Raw genomic sequence first — 23961 nt, forward strand, 5'->3', positions numbered from 1 at the left:
AGTGGTGTAGTGGCTAAGAGCAGGTGCACTCTGATCTGGAGGAACCGGGTTTGATTCCCAGCTCTGCCGTTTGAGCTGTGGAAGCTTATCTGGGGAATTCAGATTAGCCTGTGCACTCCCACACACGCCAGCTGGGTGACCTTGGGCTACTCACAGCTTCTCGGAGCTCTCTCAGCCCCACCTACCTCACAGGGTGTTTGTTGTGAGGGGGGAAGGGCAAGGAGATTGTAAGCCCCTTTGAGTCTCCTACAGGAGAGAAAGGGGGGGATATAAATCCAAACTCCTCTTCTTCTTCTAAATATCTGTGATTGGTGATAATACAGTGAGAGACCGTTATCTTGAGATCCAGCACGATATAGTGGTTTAGAACAACAGACTCAACTCGGGGGAACTGGGTTCGATTCCCCACTCCTCCACATGAAGCCTGCTGGGTCTCCTTAGGACTCTCCCAGCTCACACACAGGCAGGCAATGGCAAACCGCCTCTGAGCATTTCTGGCCTTGAAAACTCTACAGGGTCGCCATAAGTCAGATGTGGATGGATGGCAAAATCACATAGTTATCTACAAGCCAGGATCTTCTTGTACGTCAGCAGCCCAACTAGGGGAGAAGACGATGTGAAAAAGGCAATTCTGTCCTAACTGAAGAAAAAACATGGAGCACTCTGACTTTTTTTGTCACCGTCCCCTGCAAGGCAAGGCTGGCCACTCTATCAACTCCAAGGCCACTCTATCAACTCCACTAAGCAGCAACAAGGCAACAGTGCTGTCCTTTACACTGTAAATGCAATACGTTTGAGAAGAAAAAGTATCTAGTACTCTGCAGTACCAGAAATATTACTTAGTAAACACAAGACAGTATACAGCAGTGGTGGCGAACCTATGGCACGGGTGCCAGAGGTGGCACTCAGAGCCCTCTCTGTGGGCACGCATGCACAGAGTTCGTCGGAGGGGTGGGGGTGGAAAGTCGCCCCACACACATCTAGGCTGACCTGAGCCGCTGGACACAACGTATAGTAACCCTGTTAAGTGCTGTTAAACCCCACTGATTTTCATGGGAAGAACTAAAGCACAATCCTTTATCTGGGAGTAAGCTCAGTTGCTGGCAATGGGGCCTGCTTCTAAACCCTCCTAGGGTCCTGATTCACCCATTCGCAGCGTTGCACGGTTGCTTCAAAGCAAAGCCACCGACTATCACCAAGCTTACTCCTGAGTAATGCGAACCTTGGAGCCAACTTTCTTTCTAAACTAAAACCTCAGTATTCAGGTTAAAGTGCTGTGTTGGCACTTTGCGATAAATAAGTGGGTTTTGGGCTGCAGTTTGGGCACTCGGTCTTGAAAAGGTTCCCTATCACTGGTATATAGTATTCAGAACAATATAGACCATGGGTGTCCCCAACTCTGGCTCTCCAGAGGTTCAATGACTACGATTCCCATAACCCCTTTTCAGCATGGTCAACAGGCTGATGGGAACTGCAGTCCGTGAACATCTGGAGGGCCAGAGATGGGACACCCCTGATACAGACTGTATCAGATCAATGCCTCACTTTCGCTCATCTAGAAGAAGAAGAAGAAGAGTTTGGATTTATATCCCCCTTTCTCTCCTGCAGGAGACTCAAAGGGGCTTACAATCTCCTTGCCCTTCCCCCCTCACAACAAACACCCTGTGAGGTAGATGGGGCTGAGAGAGCTCTGAGAAGCTGTGATAAGCCCAAGGTCACCCAGCTGGTGTGTGTGGGAGTGTACAGGCTAATCTGAATTCCCCAGATAAGCTTCCACAGCTCAGGCGGCAGAGCAGGGAATCAAACCCTCCAGATTAGATGCACGAGCTCTTAACCTCCTACGCCACTGCTGCCCCTACTATCATGCAAATATTCCTCTAATCTTTTATATAATATCAAATTAGGGTGCTATTTGGGAAGAGGCGAGGAAGATTCAGCGAGAGGTCATTTCTCATTGTTTCTACAACATTTTCAATTTCTTGTGATGCTCTCTCTCCATGCTCACCTAACGTGGTAGTCTGTTGCTGGTCTCAGATCAGGAACAGTTATAGTCATCTCTTCACCACTGCGGAGAAACAAGTCCATTAGACAACAGCTAAATAGTTATAAGCCCGACAGTCCTCAGCTGACTACAATGATGGATTTCTTGCCACGTTATCCTAAATGTTTGCTAACAGTGAATATCCTTACAATGCCAACAGCACGGCACTGGGTTCTAGGTACAAAGGTACGGTGGTCAGTACAGCCAATCTCAGCATTTCCCTAAATTTGCTCAATCTAGGGATTTAACCCTATAGGCAGGAATTATTATTATTATCATTATTATTATTAATTCGGCTTGATAGACCACCCAACCCCTGAAGGGCTCTGGGCGGTGTACAATGAGACATAAAACAAACACAATATAAGGTCTCATAAATACAATATAGCAATAAAACATTAAAATTCATTAAAATACATTATAGCAGCAATTCCAGAAATTACAGATAAAAATACATGCCCAGATGCATGCAGAGATGGCGCCCAGCCCAAAGGCCAGGAGGGCCAGAATTGCCCAAAATTGGATGGAATCAGCAATCAGGCAATGCTGAAGATGGCAAAACTGTCGTGGGGGCTGAAGAGGGGGCAGGCAGTCTGCGGCTGGCATCCCCAAAGGCCCGGTGGAATAACCCCTCGGGTCTTTACAGGCCCTGGCATGGAACTCACCATGTCCCAGGGCCCGGACAGCAGATGGTAAAGCATTCCACCAGGACGGGGCCAGGGCTCTAAAGGCCCTGGCCCGGGTAGAGGCCAGCTGTATCGACGAGGGGCAGGGGACTACCAGCAAATTGGCCTCCGCCAAACGCAGAGGCCTATTTGGGACATATAGGGTTAGACCAGGGGTAGGGAACCTTTAACACTCAAAGAGCCATTTTGACCCATTTTCCATGGGAAAAGAAAACACTTGGAGCCGCAAATAATTTTTGACATTTAAAATAAAGATAACACTGTATATATTGGGTTTTTTAACCTTTTACTCCGCTGATTCTGAGAAGCGCATGGATGCGCCCGCCCTGCTGCCTGCAGGGCAGGCAAGGATGGGGCCAGCGGCTCGGCCTCGCTGGCCGCCAGGAAAGCGCCCGCCTCGGGCCCAAGCAGGCGAAGAGGGGAACTGTCGGCCGCGGGCAGAGGTGTGCTCCGCCTGCTGCATTCAGGGCGGGCAAGGATGGGGCCAGTGGCTCAGCTCGTGGAGCTGCAGTGCAAGGGCAGAAGAGCCGCATGCGGCTCTCGAGCCGCAGTCAAGCAGGTTCCGCAACCCCTGGTTAGGACTAGGGACTTCTTCAGGGACAGCTCAGGAATTCCACCAGAATTCCCATCAGCTTCTGTCAGCATGGCCAATTGGCCATGCTGGTAGGGGCTGATGGGAATTGTAGTTCCTGAACATCTGGAGAGCCGCAGGTTTCCTACCCTTGGGTTAGACGGTCTCGAAGGTATGAAGGCTGCTGGTTAAAGGTTAACACCAACACCTTGAAGACGATCCGGAATTCCACTGGGAAGCACCCTACAATATATCTAAAAATAATTTCCATGGAAACAAAGCTGGAAATCAGTCCTAATGAACATACTGCCAGTTAGGGGGTTTAATCCAACCAGCTTCTCTACTGATAAAAAAGAAAAAGGAGAAGGGAAAGCCTTCCGACCTCTCACACATCAACAATAGACTCTCCAACCTCTCACACATCAACAATGTGGGGTGGGGGTTGTAAAAAAGAGGAGGAGATTAGGGGAGGCTGAATGAAAAAGCTGGTCAGATTCAACCCGTGGTGTCAAACAGAGATTGTAAGGGGCAAACTGAGAAACTGAACTTACGCATAAATGGATTTAAATTTTCCGGTTTTACCACTGTTTGAAATTGCCACATCAAACATGAATGTGTCCGTTCTGACATTCTGCGCCTCTCCGTCTTGTGAAGCCACTGGAGGAGTCCAGGACAAGACAGCTGACCTGGCTTGTATTTCAGAAACCTTTGAAGAACAAAAGAACGAGCAACGTTACTTTTCTAGCATGACTTGCATATCGAACAAAGAATGTGAGGGTCATCCTCCTGTTCTTTCTTTACCTGTCCGTGCCAGTGCCAGGTTTGCTTTATCACCGTAGGGGTGTGTGTGTGTGTGGGGGGGGGGGGGTTGGGGGGAATCTCGCAGTTCTTTAATACAGCCAGTGAGTTTAACTTGGATTTGTATTTAAGTTCTCCTATTGAAACTACTTCAGGGCTGGTTCCCTCCATTAGCAACTGTACTGTGCAAACACAGATGTGATCAAACGAAGTCCTTGACAACAACAGCTTTTGACTGATTCAGATGCCGGGTCCACTTTTAAGTCTAAACTAGAATATGTGTCTACTTGACGTTTTGTACTGTACGGGGCTGTTTTCTTCTTTTTGCTTTAGGGGGCCTAGATGGCAAATGATGGCAGGGCTACAATATTACTCAAAGTGATAGAGAATAATTTTTTTCTGTATTTTATTGGCAGGTTAAGCCAAATGCAAGCCATGCCAATCAAAGCAGCCTTTTCTACTGTAATGATTAAAAAGACTTTTGCATTTGGGGCATGCTTTCCCTATTCCTTGGTTCTGTTAAAAAGGAATGGATTTTTTTTTAATGCAAAAGGGATGTGAAGGTAGCTTTGGGTACAATCCCTTCAGTCAGCTGAAGAAATGATAAAAACCAGATGCTTTAAGAAACAGTATTTGCAAGGTATATGTAGGGGGGGAAAACCCTATTCCCCACTGCTGAAATTACCATTTGTTTCCAAACTCGCATGATTCTTCATCATGCATGAGACAATGTGCATCTATTTTGCTGACACAATTGAGATTGTGAGAAGATGATCCATTTGGGCCACTGGCTTTCTAGGGGACGTACTTGGAAGCAAATGTGTGTACGTAATTTTTCACAGGAGGATAACAGATGCTGTAGGAAAACTATCATGTCTAGCAGTCCTTGGAACACTCCTGATTTCCTTAGCAACACCCCAACTACAGTGAACCACGCCAACACTGCAGTCAGTTGGTCTCGCGCAGTGAATGTGCTGTCAGGACAGTTTGTGGGGGTGGGAGGATAAGTCTCAGATTATTCGGGCTGGCTATACCAGAAGGGCTGATGGGAATTGTAGTCCATGAACATCTGACGTACCAGAGTTGGACACCCCTGGTCTAGTTCCATTTGGGCTGACTATTCAATGATTTATTGTCGAAGGCTTTCACGGCAGGAATCACTGGGGTGCTGTGCAGTTTCTGGGCTGTACAGCCGTATTCTAGCAGCATTCTCTCCTGATGTTTCGCCTGCATCTGTGACTTGCATCTGTGGCATCTGTGAAGATGCCAGCCACAGATGCAGGCGAAACGTCAGGAGGGAATGCTGCTAGAACATGGCTATTTAATGATTATTTATTCTTTTTCCCACCCCTCAAAAGACATTTAGCTCAACACTTGCAGGAATCCAACTTAAGCAGGCTGTGGGTCAAACCTCAGTATCATAATTTATTTATTTTTTTACAAAACAACAACATAGAGAGTGAAGGAGTGAAGAAACAGAAAGGCAGCTTTTAAAAAGCCAAACGGCTGGCATATACGTTACGATCCTGGTTCGTATGAGAGATTCTATGGCTATGCTGGCAGGGGCTGATGGGAATTGTAGTCCATAACATCTGGAGTGCCAAAGGTTCGCCACCACTGCCCTAGAGAGTTGCCACCAATCAGTGCTTAACCTGCTAATGGAACAGCACAGTTAAGTAGTGCCAATGTTCAAATATGGACTTTTCCCTACATGTAACCTCAGTGTTGGATACTGAGAATCCAAGGGATTCAATCATTCCACAGGGCTGAATAGAATATTCTATTCTATATTGAATAGAATATTCTGTGGCAACTTCACATCTATGATCATCCTTTTTCTCTGGGGATTCTACAAAGTATGACACCACAGCCTCAAGCATACTAGAAAATCTCTTCCATTTGGGTTGAGTTTGTTGAAAGGAATACAAATGGAACATCATACTTTTTTTAAAAAAGGTAACTTACTATAGGTTTACTGATGCTAAAGAGCTCTTGTGTCTTTCTGGATTCTGTGTCAGATTCTGAAAACACATAAAAGATGTATTAGACAGGGAGAGATAAATGATTTATTATCACTGTTGCAACTACAATGGAGACAGCTTCACAAGAAGCATTGTATATACTGTGCAAGATTCATTGCCCTTATTTATTTTGACCACTGGATCTAGAAAAGCAGACTGAAGTAACAATTGCACAAACTTCCTCTCGGTTCATATCAAGGATCTGAATACATCTTTGTTTCTGTGTACTGTCGAAGGCTTTCTTTGTTTCTCTTTGGCTGGAACAATTTTTTAGAATTTGGAGGCATTAAAACCACAACAGTAAACTTGTTGATTTGCCACATGATTTTGGAAACACACCGTTGCTCTTCAGTTAAAAGTTTTCCCAGAAAGCCTTTGGGAAACGTCCATTTTTGAGATTGGCAACACACAAGATAAGAAAAGCTTTTCTACAAACGATGTTTGTTCACTTTGCCATACAATGTTTATATAACGGGGGGTTTGAGGCTTTTAGCATTCGAACGTTCACGCCACAGATTCATCAAGGAATGTTTAAATGATATAAAGAGAAAAATCATACACTCCCTTCTTATGTTTCAAATAATTTCATGTCAGCTTTTCTACTTACTTTACCAAGGCTCAAAATTCAAGATACTAATTGATGCAAATGGTAGAATAAAGATGAGTAGGTTCATTAGCTCATGCCTGAATGCAGATGAAGAATCTTCTCATCCCTTTTCCCTTATCTATGAGGTTTGCTATTTTTTATTGCAAACAGTGTAGTCTCAAATTGAGAAAAACAGATTGCTTACGTTTCATTTCCTCAAGCAACGGGAGAGCAAATCACACTTTTCTTTTGCAACGGGACCTACACCATGGTGTGTTTGTTCCTCTGCTGTCAAACAGCAGCAGGTTACTCCAGAAACAAGGTACATTACTCCAGTCCAATGAGAGGTAAGCAGAGTCAACAATACCAAAAAGCACAGAAGCAAAGTACTTTACCACTGAAGTTACGGCTGGAATAACAACTATTGCTCCAACAGCACAAGTGCAAATGGACCATTTTAATTAGCCTGTGGCCAAATCCAGAAACATTCTGTGTTTCATCACTCAAATATCAGATGCACAGGAAAGATACTTGTGTGAACAGTACTCTGACTGCGGAATAAAAAGACTTTGTTGACATCATGAAAACCCATAAGACAATTTTGAATGCACAGGCAATTACGGAGCACATGACTGAATTCAAACACGGAGGCCAACTGGGCACCTGTCATTGTCGGCTCTGTGCAAACACAAGCAGGGAGGCAGCTACACGCCTAATTTCAAGCAATCTAGCAGCTCAAGGGCCTGTTCAGCAATACCGGCTCTCCCTTCTACGTTCAAGTCTCTAAACTTCCAAGGATGTTCCTCTTGCAAGAAACCTCCCTTGAATTAGGCTGCTTCCACTGTCCCCCTGGCCTGAGGAATGATACAAATTTTCTGACCCTGACGCAGGCATCTCCAGTTACACTAAAGCGACCCTGTATTCAGACACACACTTGGCACCAATTGCTTCTTGAAAAGGTAAACAGGTTGAAATATGCCAGGGCCACAGTTATAATTTCTGAGCACTATGTTTTTTGGACACGTTGCAATCTTTTGCGTCCGGGCGATGCCACTCTTCTCTTGTAGTTCCTCACTCTGACTTATAATGGAAGAGTAGACTATGAAAGAAAAGGTGGCATTGGGATCTGGATTCTCCCTCCTCCAGGCAAGTCACTTCAGTTGATATGGTGCCACAGATATCTCAGCTTTCTTACACCAAAGGTATGGAGAAATGGATCGGATGTTTTTGTCAGGCCTGGCATAAGCAGGCTGGAGCCAAGGTCACACCTGCACTTGCTTTTACCTGTGGCCTGAGGGCCCATTCTGTTTTCTACTGCTGTGCTTGTAACTAGTGGAGTATGCAGACTTCATTGAAGTCTATAAAATTATGCCTGGGGTAGAAAATGTTGACAGAGAGAAATTTTTCTCTCTTTCTCACAATACTAGAACCAGGGGGCATCCATTGAAAATGCTGAGGGGAAGAATTAGGACTAATAAAAGGAAACACTTCTTCACGCAACGTGTGATTGGTGTTTGGAATATGCTGCCACAGGAGCGGGTGATGGCCACTAACCAGGATAGCTTTAAAAGGGGCTTGGACAGATTGATGGAGGAGAAGTCGATCTCTGACTACCAATCTTGATCCTCCTTGATCTGAGATTGCAAATGCCTTAGCAGACCAGGTGCTCGGGAGCAGCAGCAGCAGAAGGCCATTGCTTTCACATCCTGCACATGAGCTCCCAAAGGCACTTGGTGGGCCACTGCGAGTAGCAGAGAGCTGGACTAGATGGACTCTGGTCTGATCCAGCAGGCTAGTTCTTATGTTCATCCCTCCCCGCATTTCCTGGAGAAGGGAGTGAGCACTATTGTTGTCCTTGGGGTGAAGACATAACAATACTGTCTTCACAGGATCCTTTTCTTATGCAGGCTATCGTGGGAACTGGTGGGGTGGGGTGGGGGGGGAACACCCGAATGGGCAACGTTTGGAGATGTACACCTCATGCAAAAGCTCGAGCTTCTTGCAGCTAAGTTAAAATAAAGCTCTTGGACCTTTCCTGACTCTCAATTATTGACTGGAGTAACAGACCCTTACAGATTCCACCACTTAAATCAGCCAGCACAATTTTTTAGAAAGTCTTCTTATGTTGTCACTTTAAATCTCAAAGCAGCAAAGCACTGTACACTTTTTCTACTTCTCTTCTACTTTTCTACATAGTGTACGATGTAGTAATGTACTAGTACCTATCTGTGGTAGTGACGAGGATGAGGACATTCTGCACTATGTTTTGGAGTGTCCCCTCTATGGTAACGTAAGAACCAAATACATTAAAGGACTTCTTCCAATTGCGGGGGACACCGATAACACTGGAAAATTGATCTGTCTATTATCTGACGGTGATCCGTATGTTACCAATCGAGTAGCACTTTTTGCTCATGCTGCAAGAAGAATCAGGTTAAGTATGGTGTAATGATGTTGTGCTGTATTACGGATAAGGATATCTATGGTATTAATTTAGTTATTTTAGTAAGTCAGTATATATGGGGTGTCTTGTGTACATTCTAATTTTATGATGTTGTGTACAAGGAGATTGTGAGGCCTATGGCCAAGACAATAAACTTACATTACTACTACTTCCCCCCTCGTTTGTCATACAGTGTGATTCTCATCAGGAATCCTGGCGGTAATCAAATGTACGCTCGTTTCCTACAAGTGGAAAAGAGCCCCATGTTAATCCTCCCATTTCTGCCTCAGCTGGGGGGCTCCCCCTGGCCTTTCCCACTTGCTTCTGCTTCATTTGCCCTCCTGCTGCTTGCTGTCCCTTCCCGTATCCGTTCTGAACGTTGGTGTTAGAAGAATTCTGAACTTTATGAGGTGACGAAGGGGGGCTGTTCACTTTGTTATTCGTATGTCCACTAGCTTGTCGGTCTTTTAGCCTCTTCTTCAAATGCTCTTGCATTTTGAGAGTCCTTTCATCACGCGGAGCAAAATTTGTTCTTCCGTGGGAACGGGACTCTAGAGGGGAAAATGGGCACATCAGTAAACACACACACAAAGCGTATTTTGGGTTAGAAAGGCAGGTGGTTGCAGAAGTTAAACAAGAGATGTGATTAATAGAAGATTAATCGCAACTGCTTTCAATAGCTTAAAAGCCTGCAAGCGTTGGCCAGATGAGAAATCCGAAATATAAAATAATAACTGAACCCCAGTCAGTCAGTCTTGAACCTATAGAAAGTCACCTGATACTGAATCAGAGCTTTGGTCCATCAAGATCTGTATCATCAGATTGGCAGCAGCTCCCCAGGATCTTAGGCAGAGGGCTTTTACATCACTTCCTGCCTGACCCATTTAGCCAGAGACGCAACTGGCCATGCTGGCAGGGGCTGATGGGAATTGTAATCCATGAACATCTGGAGTGCCATAGGTTCGCCACCACTGGTGTAGACTCTATAGCAGTGTTTCCCAACCTTTTTGACATCGCGGTACCTGTAACCTAGCTCTTCATATCTCAGGATTCCCTTGAGGTTCGTTTGATTTTTTTTTCATTTTTTAGGGTTTTTTCTGTTTTTGGCCTGTAGATGGGGGGAGTGGCAAGCAGGGGGAGGGGAGGAAAAGCAGCATTGACAGCCGTGTTGTTTGCCTAAATTTGGCATGGACTGGGGGGATTTAAAGGGAGAGCTCCCTTTAAATCTACCCCCCCCCCAATCCACAGCAAATTTAGGCAAACAAAACAATGCTGTTTTTCAGTGTTGTTTAAAAGGAGCCCATGAGGTTTCCAACCCCTTGCCCTTCAAAAAACATTTTATTCTGGGGGGGGGGGGGGAGGGGCAGGCAGTAGCATTGTCAAGGTACCCCTGGGACGTGCTCATGGTACCCCAGGGTACCACGGAACCCTGGTTGGGAATCACTGCTCTATAGTGTCCCCTCCATATTGCACCTAGAACAAAATGGCTATCTCCGCTGTTAGCAAAAAAAGAGCACGCATTTGATTTGCAGAAGAGCATCTTTTTATTAAACACCAACAGCAACGTAACAGATCCAGTAGCCAGATTTCTTGATCTGTATATAACCCAGAGATCCAAGGGTTAACTTGCCTAATTCCTTTCCCCCCTTCTCCCCTTTCTTTTAGCTCTCATTTTATATACTGGTATTTATTCATAAAATTTTTATTTTTGTTACCTGTTTGGCCACTGAATTTGCTGTTGATAGAATTGTATTATTATGCCAATAAAGGTTGTTGAATTTGAATTTAACTGCAAGATCGCACATCCCCTCGTTAGCTGAAATGAGAAGCAGGAGTCTGACCTTACCTTGCTCTTGATAGACATGTGGAGAGGGGGGTGGAGGATGCTGGTGAATGAACTGTGGAGGCATTTCTCCCGTCCCTGGAACGGGAGGGTACACTGGGTGAGGCGGGTGGGGCAGCAAAGCAGGGTGCGGATGCATGTAATGAGGGACGTGGGGAGGAGGCGGGTGCATGGAGGGGTGGAATTCAGTAGAATGTGGCATGACCACAACTTTCCGAACTCCATTTTCTTCCACCACCTACGACACAAAGTGAAAACGGATCAAGTTGTTGACATATTTTTAAAAAACCCTGAAACACAGATTGCAATATAATACAACTACCTTTATTAGGCATATTAAAATACGCTCCAGAGCGTTACAGACATTTGTGAAGTACAAATCCAATGTACATTCAAAACACAGACAGATAAACTGTATCTAGCATTGGACATTACTTAGAAAGTTCTGTCACTTGTAAAAGAAATTTTGCTACTTTTTCCAAGAGCATGGCCTCTGTGTTATTTAACAAAAGCTCCACAACAGAGTTGTCAGAGTCTCCTTCAGGTTTGTCTAAGACCAGCCCAGGAGAGAAATTCCTGATGCCCACACATCTCGGACAGTCAAGTATAATGTGAGCAAGAGTCTCCACTTGGTTTTTACAGTGTGGACAGACCCGATCTTGGAGAGGGATAGATAGGTAGCGACCTTCGAAAGCTTATCCTAGATATGTATTGTCGAAGGCTTTCACGGCCGGAATCACTGGGGTGCTGTGTTGTTTCCGGGCTGTATGGCCGTGTTCTGGCAGCATTCTCTCCTGATGTTTCACCTGCATCTGTAGCTGGCATCTTCAGAGGATCTGATAGTGGGAAAGCAAGTGGAGTATATGTACCTGTTGGAGTGTCCAGGATGGTGGAAAGAACCATTGTTAACAAGTAAAGGGTGCAATTAGCTATCTTCATTGTTACTCACATGCTAATGGGTGGATCCCACTCAACACATGTAAATCTAGCTTGCTAATTGCACCCTTTACTTGTTAACAGACAATGGTTCTTTCCCCCACCCTGGACACTCCAACAATATATATACTCCACTTGCTTTCCCAGTATCAGATCCTCTGAAGATGCCAGCCACAGATGCAGGCGAAAAGTCAGGAGAGAATTATCCTAGATATTTTGAGCTTTGGAGCTACACGTTATGAGAGTGTTTTTAAAGGGAAAAAAATAGCTTGAAGAAGAAGAAGAGTTCTGGATTTATATCCCCCCTTTCCTCTCCTGCAGGAGAGGGGCTGACAATCTCCTTCCCCTTCCCCCCTCACAACAAACACCCTGTGAGGTAGGTGGGGCTGAGAGAGCTCCGAGAAGCTGTGCCTAGCCCAAGGTCACCCAGCTGGCGTGTGTGGGAGTGTACAGGCTAATCTGAATTCCCCAGATAAGCCTCCACAGCTCAGGTGGCAGAGCGGGGAATCGAACCCGGTTCCTCCAGATTAGATACACGAGCTCTTAACCACCTACGCCACTGCTGCTCCTTGGGGAAAATATCCCATCAAGAATTACAACGCTGTTATTCACAGTCTCAGTTTGCCTTGCAATACATAAAGTCATACGCAGGCTGCCTAAAACAAGACACACAAATATCCACAGCCAATAGCTTTTAGCATAATAGCATTCAGGCAAGGTTTGTTGCTTCTGTTCTGTTCGCTATGATCTGACAAAGGTTCCGTTCCACAATCTACGGGTGCCATTAGCTTGCAATAAAAAGGAGAGAGAAAGTTAAGGGCTGCCAGAAAAATCTCACATCTTGTTAGCAGTAATTGTTAGAAGTAGCTGGAGGGAAGCTAGTCCTTGGACACGAGCCAAATAAAGTTAAGATCAGTTCAGCTAGGCTTTACAAATAAGCAAAACCTCAGACGGTGCAGAGTCTCCCCCAGACACAACCTGCCACAATAAATGAAAATTAGAATAAACTGTACCGTTCAAGGTTTTGCAAAACACTTCTATAAGACTGAACGTTTTAACAGAGCTTTTGAAATCACTTAGAGCTTCAATGTGTGTCAGCTGATTCCGCTGGATAGTCAAATGTGCTAGCAGACTTCTTGTGCGTACCTGTGAAGCAGTCTGTAACGCCTGTCAACAGTCTGCTTATATGCTAAGTTTTATAATGAAACCTGGTTTTAACTTTTTTGTAAGCTGTGTTGGAGCCCTATTGGGAGGAAGGTATTTATTTTAAAATGTCTAACATTATTCTTTATTCCATTTTCATGTAAAAAAAAAAATCTCAAAGTTTCATGTGGCCAAAATTACACACTTGTGCCACATGCATCTTAGGATCAGGCTACATGTGCAGAGGATATTTATTTATTTAGAGGATTAATACCATATTTGGTATTACCAGACTGACCCATGGGGGGGGGGGGGCTCTGTTTCTATGACAACAGTGTCTCTGCTCATCCTGACAACCCTTGAGGCACCCGGCAGTGCATTGCCGAGACGGGGAGTCCATTCTCTGCATTGGGGAGCCACGAGGGCAGCAAATGTTGTCCGGTCTGGCCCTCATCCATATCTGCCTTGCAAAATACCTTCTTCATAGCCCTCCTAAAGGGCTTAAGCAAAGACAATACTTTTACCATGGAAGCCCAATTCCACCTCGAGCCCGGGACTATCTGCCTTGCTAAGACAAAGAACAGGCTAATGTGACTGCTCCGAGTGTTCCTGCCAGCACAACCCTAACCTTAATCTCTTCCTCCGACTAACGTTCCTCAAAGACTACTTCATTTGCACTGACATTGTTTTGCACCCGTTGTAACACAAACCAAACAGGTGGAAGGAAAGGATTCCCCTTTCACACCTTCCAAGCCCTGGGATCTGTTACCTCAGGAATTATTCCTTACTGACGTTAAGGACTTCCTCAAAATCAGCACGAGAGCCCGTACTACTTCACAGCTCCACAACAAAAGGTTTTATCTATCTATATATAAAAAGCTAACAGTGTTTTTGTTGATGATAGTATAACCTGGCATCCGGGTCAGAGAGTCTTGACGACAAAACAAATCTTCCAGTGTTAAAAGTTCCTTTAAAAAATTATTCTGCTTGAAGCATGTTTAGTTTGGCCATTCAGTTGCCACAATTTCCTAGCTGGCTACGAAGAGTTTACAGAGTTAGAACTACTAGCTATTACCGGAAAGTTTCTCAACTCCTGATAAAGTCAGAATGATGGGAAATAGCTGGCTTTGGAGGCAAAAGAATTTGGCAAGGCAGGGCTTATTACAACAGAAACTCACCCATAATGTGACCTCAAAGTCAAGAGCAATTAATTTGTTATGTTAGTGCATTTGTGTTCTTAGAGAATTTCTTCCTTGTTTTAAAAAAAAAGCCCCATGCGAAGATGAATGGCAGTAGAACTAGGTACAATTCAGAACAAACAAAATGGAATTGTTGAGGACTGACAAGATGAAACTTGATCATGACAAAACAGGTGCCATTGTGTGTTGGGGGGGATGGGGTCAAAATGGTTTTACATGGGAAAAGGGTTATCTCCTCTTATGGTTGGGGTTCCACTTTTCCTAAAGGAGCAGTTTTGTAGCTTGGGGGCCCCCCGGGGGGGGGTACTCCTGGATAAACAAGTGGCAGAAGTGTTCAGGAAGTGCCTTCCATCAGTTTCCACTGTGATACATGCCCTGTTAAGATCAAGACTAAACGACTGCAACGTGCTCTGCACGGAGGCTGATCTTGAAGACTGTCCAGAAAGTACAATTGGTACAAAATGCTATAGCCAGAGTCTTGACTAGAGTGGGTTGTGGGGTTCATATGGCTCCACTCTTGTTCCTCCTATGCTGGCTTCCAAGTTGCTTCTAGGCTCAACTCAAGGCTGCTTCTAGGCTCAACTCAAGGCTTCCAAGTTGCTTCTAGGCTCAACTCATAGACATTTGAAGCCCTTTGTAAACTGAAACCATTGGGCCAGGAAACCACCACTGCTGAGCTGCCCACTCTTTCGGGGAGAAAAAAGTGGAAAGCAGAGCTGCGGGCTCCATGTTTGCAACACCCGGGCTCTGTGTTGTCCCCCAGCAGAAGGGCATTTTGGAGTAGAAAAATTGGCCTGGTGCTGGTCCAAAACCTCCCCGTTAGTGATCTGGAGCCAGTTCCCCCAGGTTGCTACCTGACTCACTGTTGTACTGCTGGCTGAAGGTACTGCTGCTACAACTCCCTACCCTGACGGGGTATCAGTTTTCCCCTGGGGTTTTGGTTTGAGCAGCAGTGGCGTAGGAGGTTAAGAGCTCATGTATCTAATCTGGAGGAACCGGGTTTGATTCCCCGCTCTGCCGCCTGAGCTGTGGAGGCTTATCTGGGGAATTCAGATTAGCCTGTACGCTCCCACACACGCCAGCTGGGTGACCTTGGGCTAGGCACAGCTTCTCGGAGCTCTCTCAGCCCCACCTACCTCACAGGGTGTTTGTTGTGAGGGGGGAAGGGCAAGGAGATTGTCAGCCCCTTTGAGTCTCCTGCAGGAGAGAAAGGGGGGATATCAATCCAAACTCTTCTTCTTCTTCTTCGGGGGGGGGGGGCAGACGTCTCTGGAGGGCCTGGGCCTGGCCAGATCTGCATGGTCTTTTGTTGGTCCCGCACCCAAAGTCGAGGAACTCAGCTGGGAGGACTTGTCCTTTTCTTTTTACTTTGCCCCGGGGCATCGGCACTTTGATTGGTGTCTGTTCTCTCTCCATTGTTCCCTGAAAGTCTGCTGTGGAGCAAGCTGGCCTAGCACTTGAATGCATCAGCAGGGCTATTCAAGTGGGAAGGGCAAGGTCCTAGCATCCAGGAGAGCTTGTAAAACAAATTATATAGCCCAGCCTGTAGCGAAGGGGCCATGACCTAACCAGTCTGGATGACGGAGCCCCAATGCCTGAAAAGTGTCCGACCTCAACTAGAGCCACAGCCTTTTCTCAGCCCTGGCCCCAGCCTGGCGGAACACTCTGTCAAATGAGGCCAGGGGTCTGTGGGACTTATCTCAATTTCACAGGGCCTGCAGCACAGAGCTATTCTGCCAGGCCTATCATTGAAGAAGAAGAGTTGGATTTATAACCCACTTTCTCTCCTATAGGAGACTCAAAGGGGCTGACAAACTCCTTTCCCTTCCCCTCTCACAACAAACACCCTGTGAGGTAGGTGAGGCAGAGAGAGCTCAGAAGAACCATGACTAGCCCAAGGTCACCCAGCTGGCGTGTGTTGGAGTGTACAGGCTAATCTGAATTCCCCAGATAAGCCTCCACAGCTCAGGTGGCAGAGAAGGAATTAAACCCAGTTCTTCCAGATAAGAGTACACCTGCTCTAAACCACTATGCCACTGCTGCTGAGGACAACAATGAGTATGTTTCCATCTCAATTAGCCTCCCTTTCTTTTCCCTCCCCTTGCCTGGTTAAACTGTAGCTTATGCTTTAGGGTAGAAGGTTGTGAAATGTCTTGAGATGGTTCCACACTGCTTGGTTAAGTGCCATTGAACATATGTTTTAGAGCGTATATTGTTAATTTTATTGTATATTATCAATTTTATTGCTTTATTATACTGTCATAATCAGCTTTGAGCCTATTGTTGTTGGGGACAGCAGTGCAGAAATCAAACAAATAAATGAAAGTTTTCCTCTATCGGTCTCTTTTGCCAGTAGATGAAGCATGTTTTGTTTTACACTCTCAAGAATGGTTATTGATCCTACTTCCAGTGCTGTGTATTTATACGTTTTTTCACTGAATGTTACCATTTTAACGGTATTTTAATTGTTTACATCTTTTTAATATTCACTGTCTTGTGAACCCTGACTGGGTGGAAAGGCAGTATAAAAATGTTTCAAATAAATAAAAGGTTTATAAATGTCCCAAATGACTAGATGCTTCCTCCATTGACCAAGACACAGGTTTGTTTGTCATTTGAAAAAAAAAAGGTACTGGAGTTCAAACTGAAATGAAGCTCTTGATAATTAAGGAACTTAAGTAAACATCTAAGGAAATGCTGGTAATGACTTTTATGACCCTTCATGACCTGGGACCCACATTTTCGAAAGAGCAGCAGTGGCGTAGTGGCTAAGAGCAGGTTTTACAGATCAGGTGCACTCTGATCTGGAGGAACCGGGTTTGATTCCCAGCTCTGCCGCTTGAGTTGTGGAGGCTTATTTGGGGAATTCAGATTAGCCTATGCACTCCCACACACGCCAGCTGGGTGACCTTGGACTAGTCACAGCTTTCCAGAGCTCTCTCAGCCCCTACCTCACAGGGTGTTTGTTGTGAGGGGGGAAGGGCAAGGAGATTGTCAGCCCCTTTGAGTCTCCTATAGGAGAGAAAGGGGGGATATAAATCCAAACTCTTCTTCTTCTTCTTCTTCCACATATCCTTGTACATAATTTACACTACAGTCATACAGCCATTTGTTGGTTATTCTGCCACACGGGGTTGACCTGTCTGGGCCTTTTCCACCAAACCTCTGGGAAATAAAATCCCTGAAGGGGTGAGGGGGGACCCTTCTTGGAGATTTTCAGGAGGGCCTTAAAGACCTGCCTGTTTTTAGGCACCTTTTCATGGGTGCCTTTTAATGGTTGGGGGGAGATTTGGGGTTTGCTATTTTATTTTCAGTTTTTAAATGAAAGCTGGAGATTATAGAAAACTTGGTAGAAAAAAGGAGGGGGAAGAACAGAGGCTATAAAATTGTGTCTCGTCCTGGTTGTGACAATGTCTCCAATGAAAAACTACCTGGCTCATTTGTTCCATATCCCAGATGCTAGTGGAGTTAGAACAGAGAGGGGTGAAATATAAACCATTTCCCCTTTTTCCTCATGAGACACAGAGGGTCCAGTCTTCCCAGCGTTACATTCCAAGTGATACTGAGTTGTGCTCTGCCTTTCAGCTGTATTGGGGAAAGGGGTGTGTCAATGGGGGTGAGAGATCTACTCGTGTGATTTCCTTCTTCCTCTTCAGAAGAAAAGAAAGAAGAGGCAGCTACAAAGCAGGCTTTGGCACCCTGAAAGGCAGTGGGTAAGAAAAAGGCTCTCTGATTATACTTCTTTTCTTGACTACTTTATTTTTTTAGCCTGGTCTGCAACTCAACAAACAATCAGACCAGGTCTGAAGATGAATAGCAACCAGACAGTGGAATCCACAGCCAACAGAGGGAAGAAAACTGGTTTTCAGAAGGATGTGTTTAGATCCACGGTGAATCGCTGTCCAATGAATTGGCCGCAGTGGATGGGAAAGAACATCCAGTGTTTTGACTACTGGGAAACAACAGATAAGATAAAAAGTATCTTGTGAGGATTAAGGGATTAGAAACACCCTGAGGATTTGTGTGGTCCATCCCGGAACCACTTCCCTTTTTAAGCAGTCACAATTTATAATCAAGGTTAGCAGTGGCTCCAAGTCCTGATTATAGAATATGGATAATCATGATTTTGGCTAACTACAGTCCAGGTACAACCTACACCATCAAGATTGAGGAGGAGAAGAATTCGGATTTATATCCCATTTTTCTCAACCATAAGGAGTTTCAAATTCACTTCCAAACTTCTTCCCTTCCTTTCCCCCCAATAGGTAGGTGGGACTGAGAGAGTTCTGAGAGAACTGCAGCTAGCCCAAGGTTACCCAGTAAGCTTCATGTGTAGGAGTGGGGAATCAAACCTGGTTTACCAGATTAGAGTCTGCCGCTCATATGGAAGAGAGCGGAATCTGTTGTGTTGCTATGAATTAGAAGAGCAAATAGTAGGGCAGAGATGCGAGTGAGTTGTTTTGTAGAACTTCACTAGATAACAAATGAATCCACACTATATATAGGAACAGCAAACTCTATCTATGCAAAGGCTGGGTATCTGTGCCGTCTACCTGTGCCTGTGTACCTGTCTCTTCTCTTTTGCTGGAAGAAGAGAGATCTTTCCAGAATCTCATGTGATTCTAGGCATGTGACTTCAGCAGTTAACTTTTGCTTGATGGAATGAAGCAGGCCCTTGTAAAATCCAAACAGAATAAATCCCGGTTCTGCAGGTTAGCGTCTACCACTGCTGGCTCTCCATAGTAAGGAAACATGTGACCCTGCTCAGTGCTCTTGTTCTATAAACCATGGCTAAGGAAAGAAACTGAGAGAGGAGGAAGGGTGACCCACCAGGAACAGGAAGCTGAAGTTTACATCCTGCCTCTCTGGGAAGCTGGTGGGAATCCCATGATAGAGAGGCCTTCCTGCTCTGGGGAGAAATGCCTTCACTAGGCCTAAACCAGAACCAGGACTCTATGTATGATTGGGGATGAACAGACATCCACTGATACCCCACTTGAAGGCTTTGCGAACACTGATGTGGGACAGGAGATGATTACCTGAGATACGTAGCCAGGAGGCACAAATATTGGAGGCACAGAACCGTTGGGTGACATCATAGGAACATGCGCTGGACCTGAAAGGAAACCAAGCAACAGCGTGTTCATGTCTGTATATAGCAGCAGAACGTGTGCAGTCACAGTTCATTTGACAATCTTGATAACCTAAATGACAACAGGCATGAGCATGCACAGTTAATTCTGATGTATGAGGCTTTAAGTGATTTTCCATCCTCTGTTTTCAAACTGCTACAGAGAACAAACTGGACAACTATGCCAAGAAACTCTAGCATAAAGCAGAAATGTAAGAAAAACATGAGAACGGGCAACAGCTCTGAAAGCAGAATGATGAAAACATATTAAAGGAAGCCTTTATGAAAATAGTGGATCTGCGAACGTTTTCAAACTTAACGGAAATCACTATGGAAGATGTAAATCTATCTGGCAAAATTTCTGAAAAACCTGACTTCCAGGGCGATGCCTCTGACATTCAACACATAAAGTCATGACCTGGGGAATGTTCCACAGACTTTCGAGGATTTCAGTGACACAGCAATACTAGTTTTGCTGCTGTACTAGTTTACTAACATTTTATTATTCCCCTTGAATGATACTGAGTTATATTATTCACTTTATTATTTCTCAGTATTCATATTCTCAAAAGTCTGTTCAGACAGTATACCCAAGCACTCACTTGCATAAAGTAACAAAGAATATAGAAAACTGAAGATTTTTTTTGAAGATTCACTTTTTTCAGGTTTGAAAAGCAGTTCTGCAATTGACACTAAAAATGGTGTCTAAATAAAACTGACTATGGTGAAGATCAAAAGAATATGCGAGTTAGCATTTTGCATTCCCTAGAAGAGCCTAGAAAATCAGTTTCCCAGGATTGGCGTGCTTTAAGGATCCGATGAAGCATCTCAACATATTCCTAATGCTAGCACAAAATTCAGATCCAAAGGATGGATAAGGTGAGTGCCCCTTATGACTCATGCTCCCCCCCCCCCAAAAAAAATCTTATCCCCTGTCCTTCTGCAACACCTGTGATCCCTGCTTCTTTTGCTCCTAGCTCCCAGGTGTCAAACTAGCGGTCTTCCAGATGTTATGGACTACAGTTCCCATCATCCCCCGCCAGCATGATGCTGGGAGCTAGGACACCTATGTCCTAGCTCAATCATAGTTAGTTCATCCTGCTTCCAGGACAGATGGTAGGAAGCGATACAGAAAGAGCCCAAATACTTGCTTATCTGTCCCTAGTTAGGAATGGCTTGATCACTGGAGGTATTTTCTAACTCAGCAGCCATTGGTCACAAACAGGCAAGGTCCTGGCACAAAGATATTCAAGTCCCAAGCAAACTCAGCATGTCCCAAATGTTTCATACTAGACGAAAATATGACTCTAGTACTGGTGAGCAAAACACAAGTAAAAGGTTTACAGAGAATATAATGAAAAGTCTCTGTTTTGACTTTCACGAAGTCAAAGTTGAACAAGTTATAGAAGACAGAATATTGCTTGCTGCATTAAATTCTGTTCTTCAAAATAGAAGACTACGAGCACCAGCCAAGGGAGGGGGGGATCTGCTCATGGGAGTGGTAGGGCGGCCCCACCAGCAGATTTGCCCTCTCCAGGGCACTTACCCCGGTGGAGGGGCGAAACGACTGCCATCCAGTGGCCGCCGCCCTCCCCAGAGGTGGGACGTGGTGCAGAGCACTGTGGCAGCATTCCTGTGCCTCCAGCTGCCACCACCGGCATAGCAGGGCCGGGCCGGGGGAGGAGCCAACATTAGTCGGCTCCATCCTAACCGATGCTCACAAGTTGACACTTTGCAACCCTCTGGGGTGACTTAAGTGCACTGCACACTATGGGGGTCTCTCAGCAGTAGAGAGGCTAGCATGCTTGCGCAGCCTCCCAGCGCCACCAAAAAATCCCTTGGGGAGCAGCGGTGCAGCCATTGCTCCATACCCGGCCACCTGGAGCTGTGAATGGGGCTGCCCAAGCTGCGGTGAAGAACAAGTAAGTGGTTTGGGTTTGAAATTAAAAGGAAAACAAAGACACCCCCCCCGCCCCCCCAAAAAAGGCATATAGGTCTTCTTTCAGATGTTTCATTTATAACACACCAGAGGTCAGGGAAGGTTTGGCATCTACCTCCTTTTCATTTCCCCTAAAGAATCAAAAACTACTACAGCCAGAGGCAGAATGGTGAGTATGCGGAAATACACTGAATAAAACGTTTCCTTATGAGATCACCCTGGGTGACTTTTCCTCACACTCACTTCAACATGTTCGGGGTTGAGAAAGAACTGTTCAGCAGTTCAGATGACGATCTTCTTCCCCCTACCCCAGTAGATCGCTTGACTTCTGGGCATGAGTCATCTAACATTATCTGCTCTGTTGGGACTTATCTGCAGTTTACATGCAGTACTGCAGCTGAGAAGTTTTTAAAACTTTTTTTCAAAATGCGGTGATTTGCTTTTATATTATGCTGTGAATCACCTTGGGGGACCAATTTTGTCGGTCAAAAGGCTCCTAATAAGTCCTCCAGGTAAATAAATTAGATCTGCCTGAAAAATGCCGAGAACTATTTTATTGATTGGTGGCAGGGGAAGGACATAGATAATTTAGCACAGATTGCTTTACCTGGTATACACTGAATGTGTCCATCTTCAGTTCTAATTGTGAAAGTCTCTCCCGGGTTTACCTGTACAAGTATAACCTAAATACAAAACACAGAGAATAAACATACAATTTTACCAATAATAAAATACTAAGGGATGGAATGTTCGACGACACACCCTCCACCAATAAGGGAGCAGGACTCAAGCGAGTCCTGCTCCCTTATTGGTGGAGGGTTTGTTGGACATTCCGTCCCTGCCCTGGAGCAGATGCACCTTGCTGCCACTGCTCTGGAGCTCCAAAAGCCCCCTTGCCCTCCCCATCGTCATCAGCAAGCCCTCCCGGCCCCTACCTGCTCTCACCCCCTGCCCTATCTAGAGGCCCACTGTATTTCTTACCCTACAGTGGGCTTTACTACTAGTGCCTACATATCAGCCTCACCTGAAGACAAAACAAAGTTTATTGAATGCAACACTCACATTTTGTAAGACAATCGTTTTAAGCTTACTTATATATTTAACCTTGCAAAATAATTCCACAATAATTCACAGGTCACTGAAAGCTGTTACTTACCTGATGGCTCATATCTGCATTTTAGCCAGTTGTGGTTAATTTTTTTCTAAACCTTTACTGCTTCATTACAACGACGATTTTCAAATGTCACAATAAGCTGCAATTTGTTTCAACTACAGTGTGCTGGACAAACCCTGCTCATGCAGCAGAGGTACTTAACAGACCACAGTTTGTTTGCAGACGTTGCCCACCCTCGCGTCCCACCCTCCAAATAGAATTCCCTGAATGGTATCCAAGTTTCCTTGCATTCCTGTGCCTCTTTGCAAAGCTTCACAACAAACAGAGCATATTTGCTGCTGTGTGGATATAATAAATGGGAAACTGAGGGGGGGGATCTAGAGCAAGCCATGATGCTGGCAGGGGATGATGGGAACTGTAGTCTATAACATCTGGAGGGCCGCGAGTTTGACACCTGTGCCTTAGAAACTTCCTCTTGAAGGAGTGCAAAGATCCTCAAGCATATTACCAATAGGGAGAGTTTGGGAGGAAATAATGCAGAAGGAATGGCGAGAAAGTGCCTTCAAACCTCCCACGGATAGATGAGGTAACAAAATTTTTTGTAGGTCTGTGCTTCCCTCACCATATGCAAGAGGATAAGAGGAGTGTGCAGAAAAACACACTCGGATTTCTACATGCAGACTGAATTACTACCGTGTTTCGCCGAATATAAGACAGTGTCTTATATTAATTTTTGCTCCCAAAGATGTGCTATGTCTTATTTTCAGGGGATGTCTTATTTTTCCTGTGTTCTGTTTGTCGGGCATGATTCCAAACAAAAACTTTGCTATGTCTTACTTTCGGGGGATGCCTTATATTTCGCACTTCAGCAAAACCTCTACTATGCCTTATTTTTCGAGGATGTCTTATATTAGGGGAAACAGGGTAGCTACAGGTACAAGCCATGGTTTAGAAACCCCACAGTATTCATACAGCAATTTTTGGGCAGCCGGCACTGAGACATGAAAACTGTGGTTTATCATGATGCCTTGAAGGTATCCACAATCTCAGTCAGAGTTTCAAGCCTGAGGTCCACCTTCATATCTTGTTTCCCCTGATCATAGACATGATAGTGGTACATAGACAGCCATTAATTTTAATTGGCTTCCTGGACTGATGAAAAATACTAGTTTAATGTCTGTTGCCATTTCTTTCCTTTTTTTAAAAAAAATGTATTACTGCTTTTATGTATGTTGCATGGCTACGATAATCCATGCGCTGGTAACCTTCCATACAGAACACGGCATGGGTTTACACACAGAAGTTACCATTAGTGCAAAATGGTTCCAGACAGGGTTCATCTCAACATCTGCTACCAGGAAGGCTCAAAGGACCTAAACGGCATCCATTTAGAGAGACCATAAATAGGAACTTCCCAGACCACAACTCATGCTATACTACCCTAGTGAAGCTTAGTTAGGCCTGTACCCAGGGCTCTCTCTCTCTGGTGATGCTACATCTCTTCACAGGG

The 23961-nt window shown here is 45.0% G+C and overlaps 1 protein-coding gene across 2 annotated transcripts in view; it reads right to left on the reverse strand.

Annotated features, from left to right (window-relative positions):
* The window catches only part of LOC125442674 (fibronectin type-III domain-containing protein 3A-like), a 91955-nt gene that overhangs the window by 24024 nt on the left and 43970 nt on the right, over positions 1 to 23961 (reverse strand). For both annotated transcript variants that reach the window (XM_048514248.1, XM_048514247.1), the window contains 7 exons: positions 21945 to 22020; positions 19307 to 19383; positions 10993 to 11227; positions 9419 to 9697; positions 6062 to 6117; positions 3850 to 4004; positions 2006 to 2065 (listed from right to left, as the gene is read on the reverse strand). In XM_048514248.1, coding sequence (XP_048370205.1) covers positions 2006 to 2065; positions 3850 to 4004; positions 6062 to 6117; positions 9419 to 9697; positions 10993 to 11227; positions 19307 to 19383; positions 21945 to 22020 — 938 coding nt within the window. The remainder of the gene's footprint in view (positions 1 to 2005; positions 2066 to 3849; positions 4005 to 6061; positions 6118 to 9418; positions 9698 to 10992; positions 11228 to 19306; positions 19384 to 21944; positions 22021 to 23961) is intronic.

Source organism: Sphaerodactylus townsendi, linkage group LG13, assembly GCF_021028975.2.
Source record: "Sphaerodactylus townsendi isolate TG3544 linkage group LG13, MPM_Stown_v2.3, whole genome shotgun sequence".
NCBI lineage: Eukaryota > Metazoa > Chordata > Lepidosauria > Squamata > Sphaerodactylidae > Sphaerodactylus > Sphaerodactylus townsendi.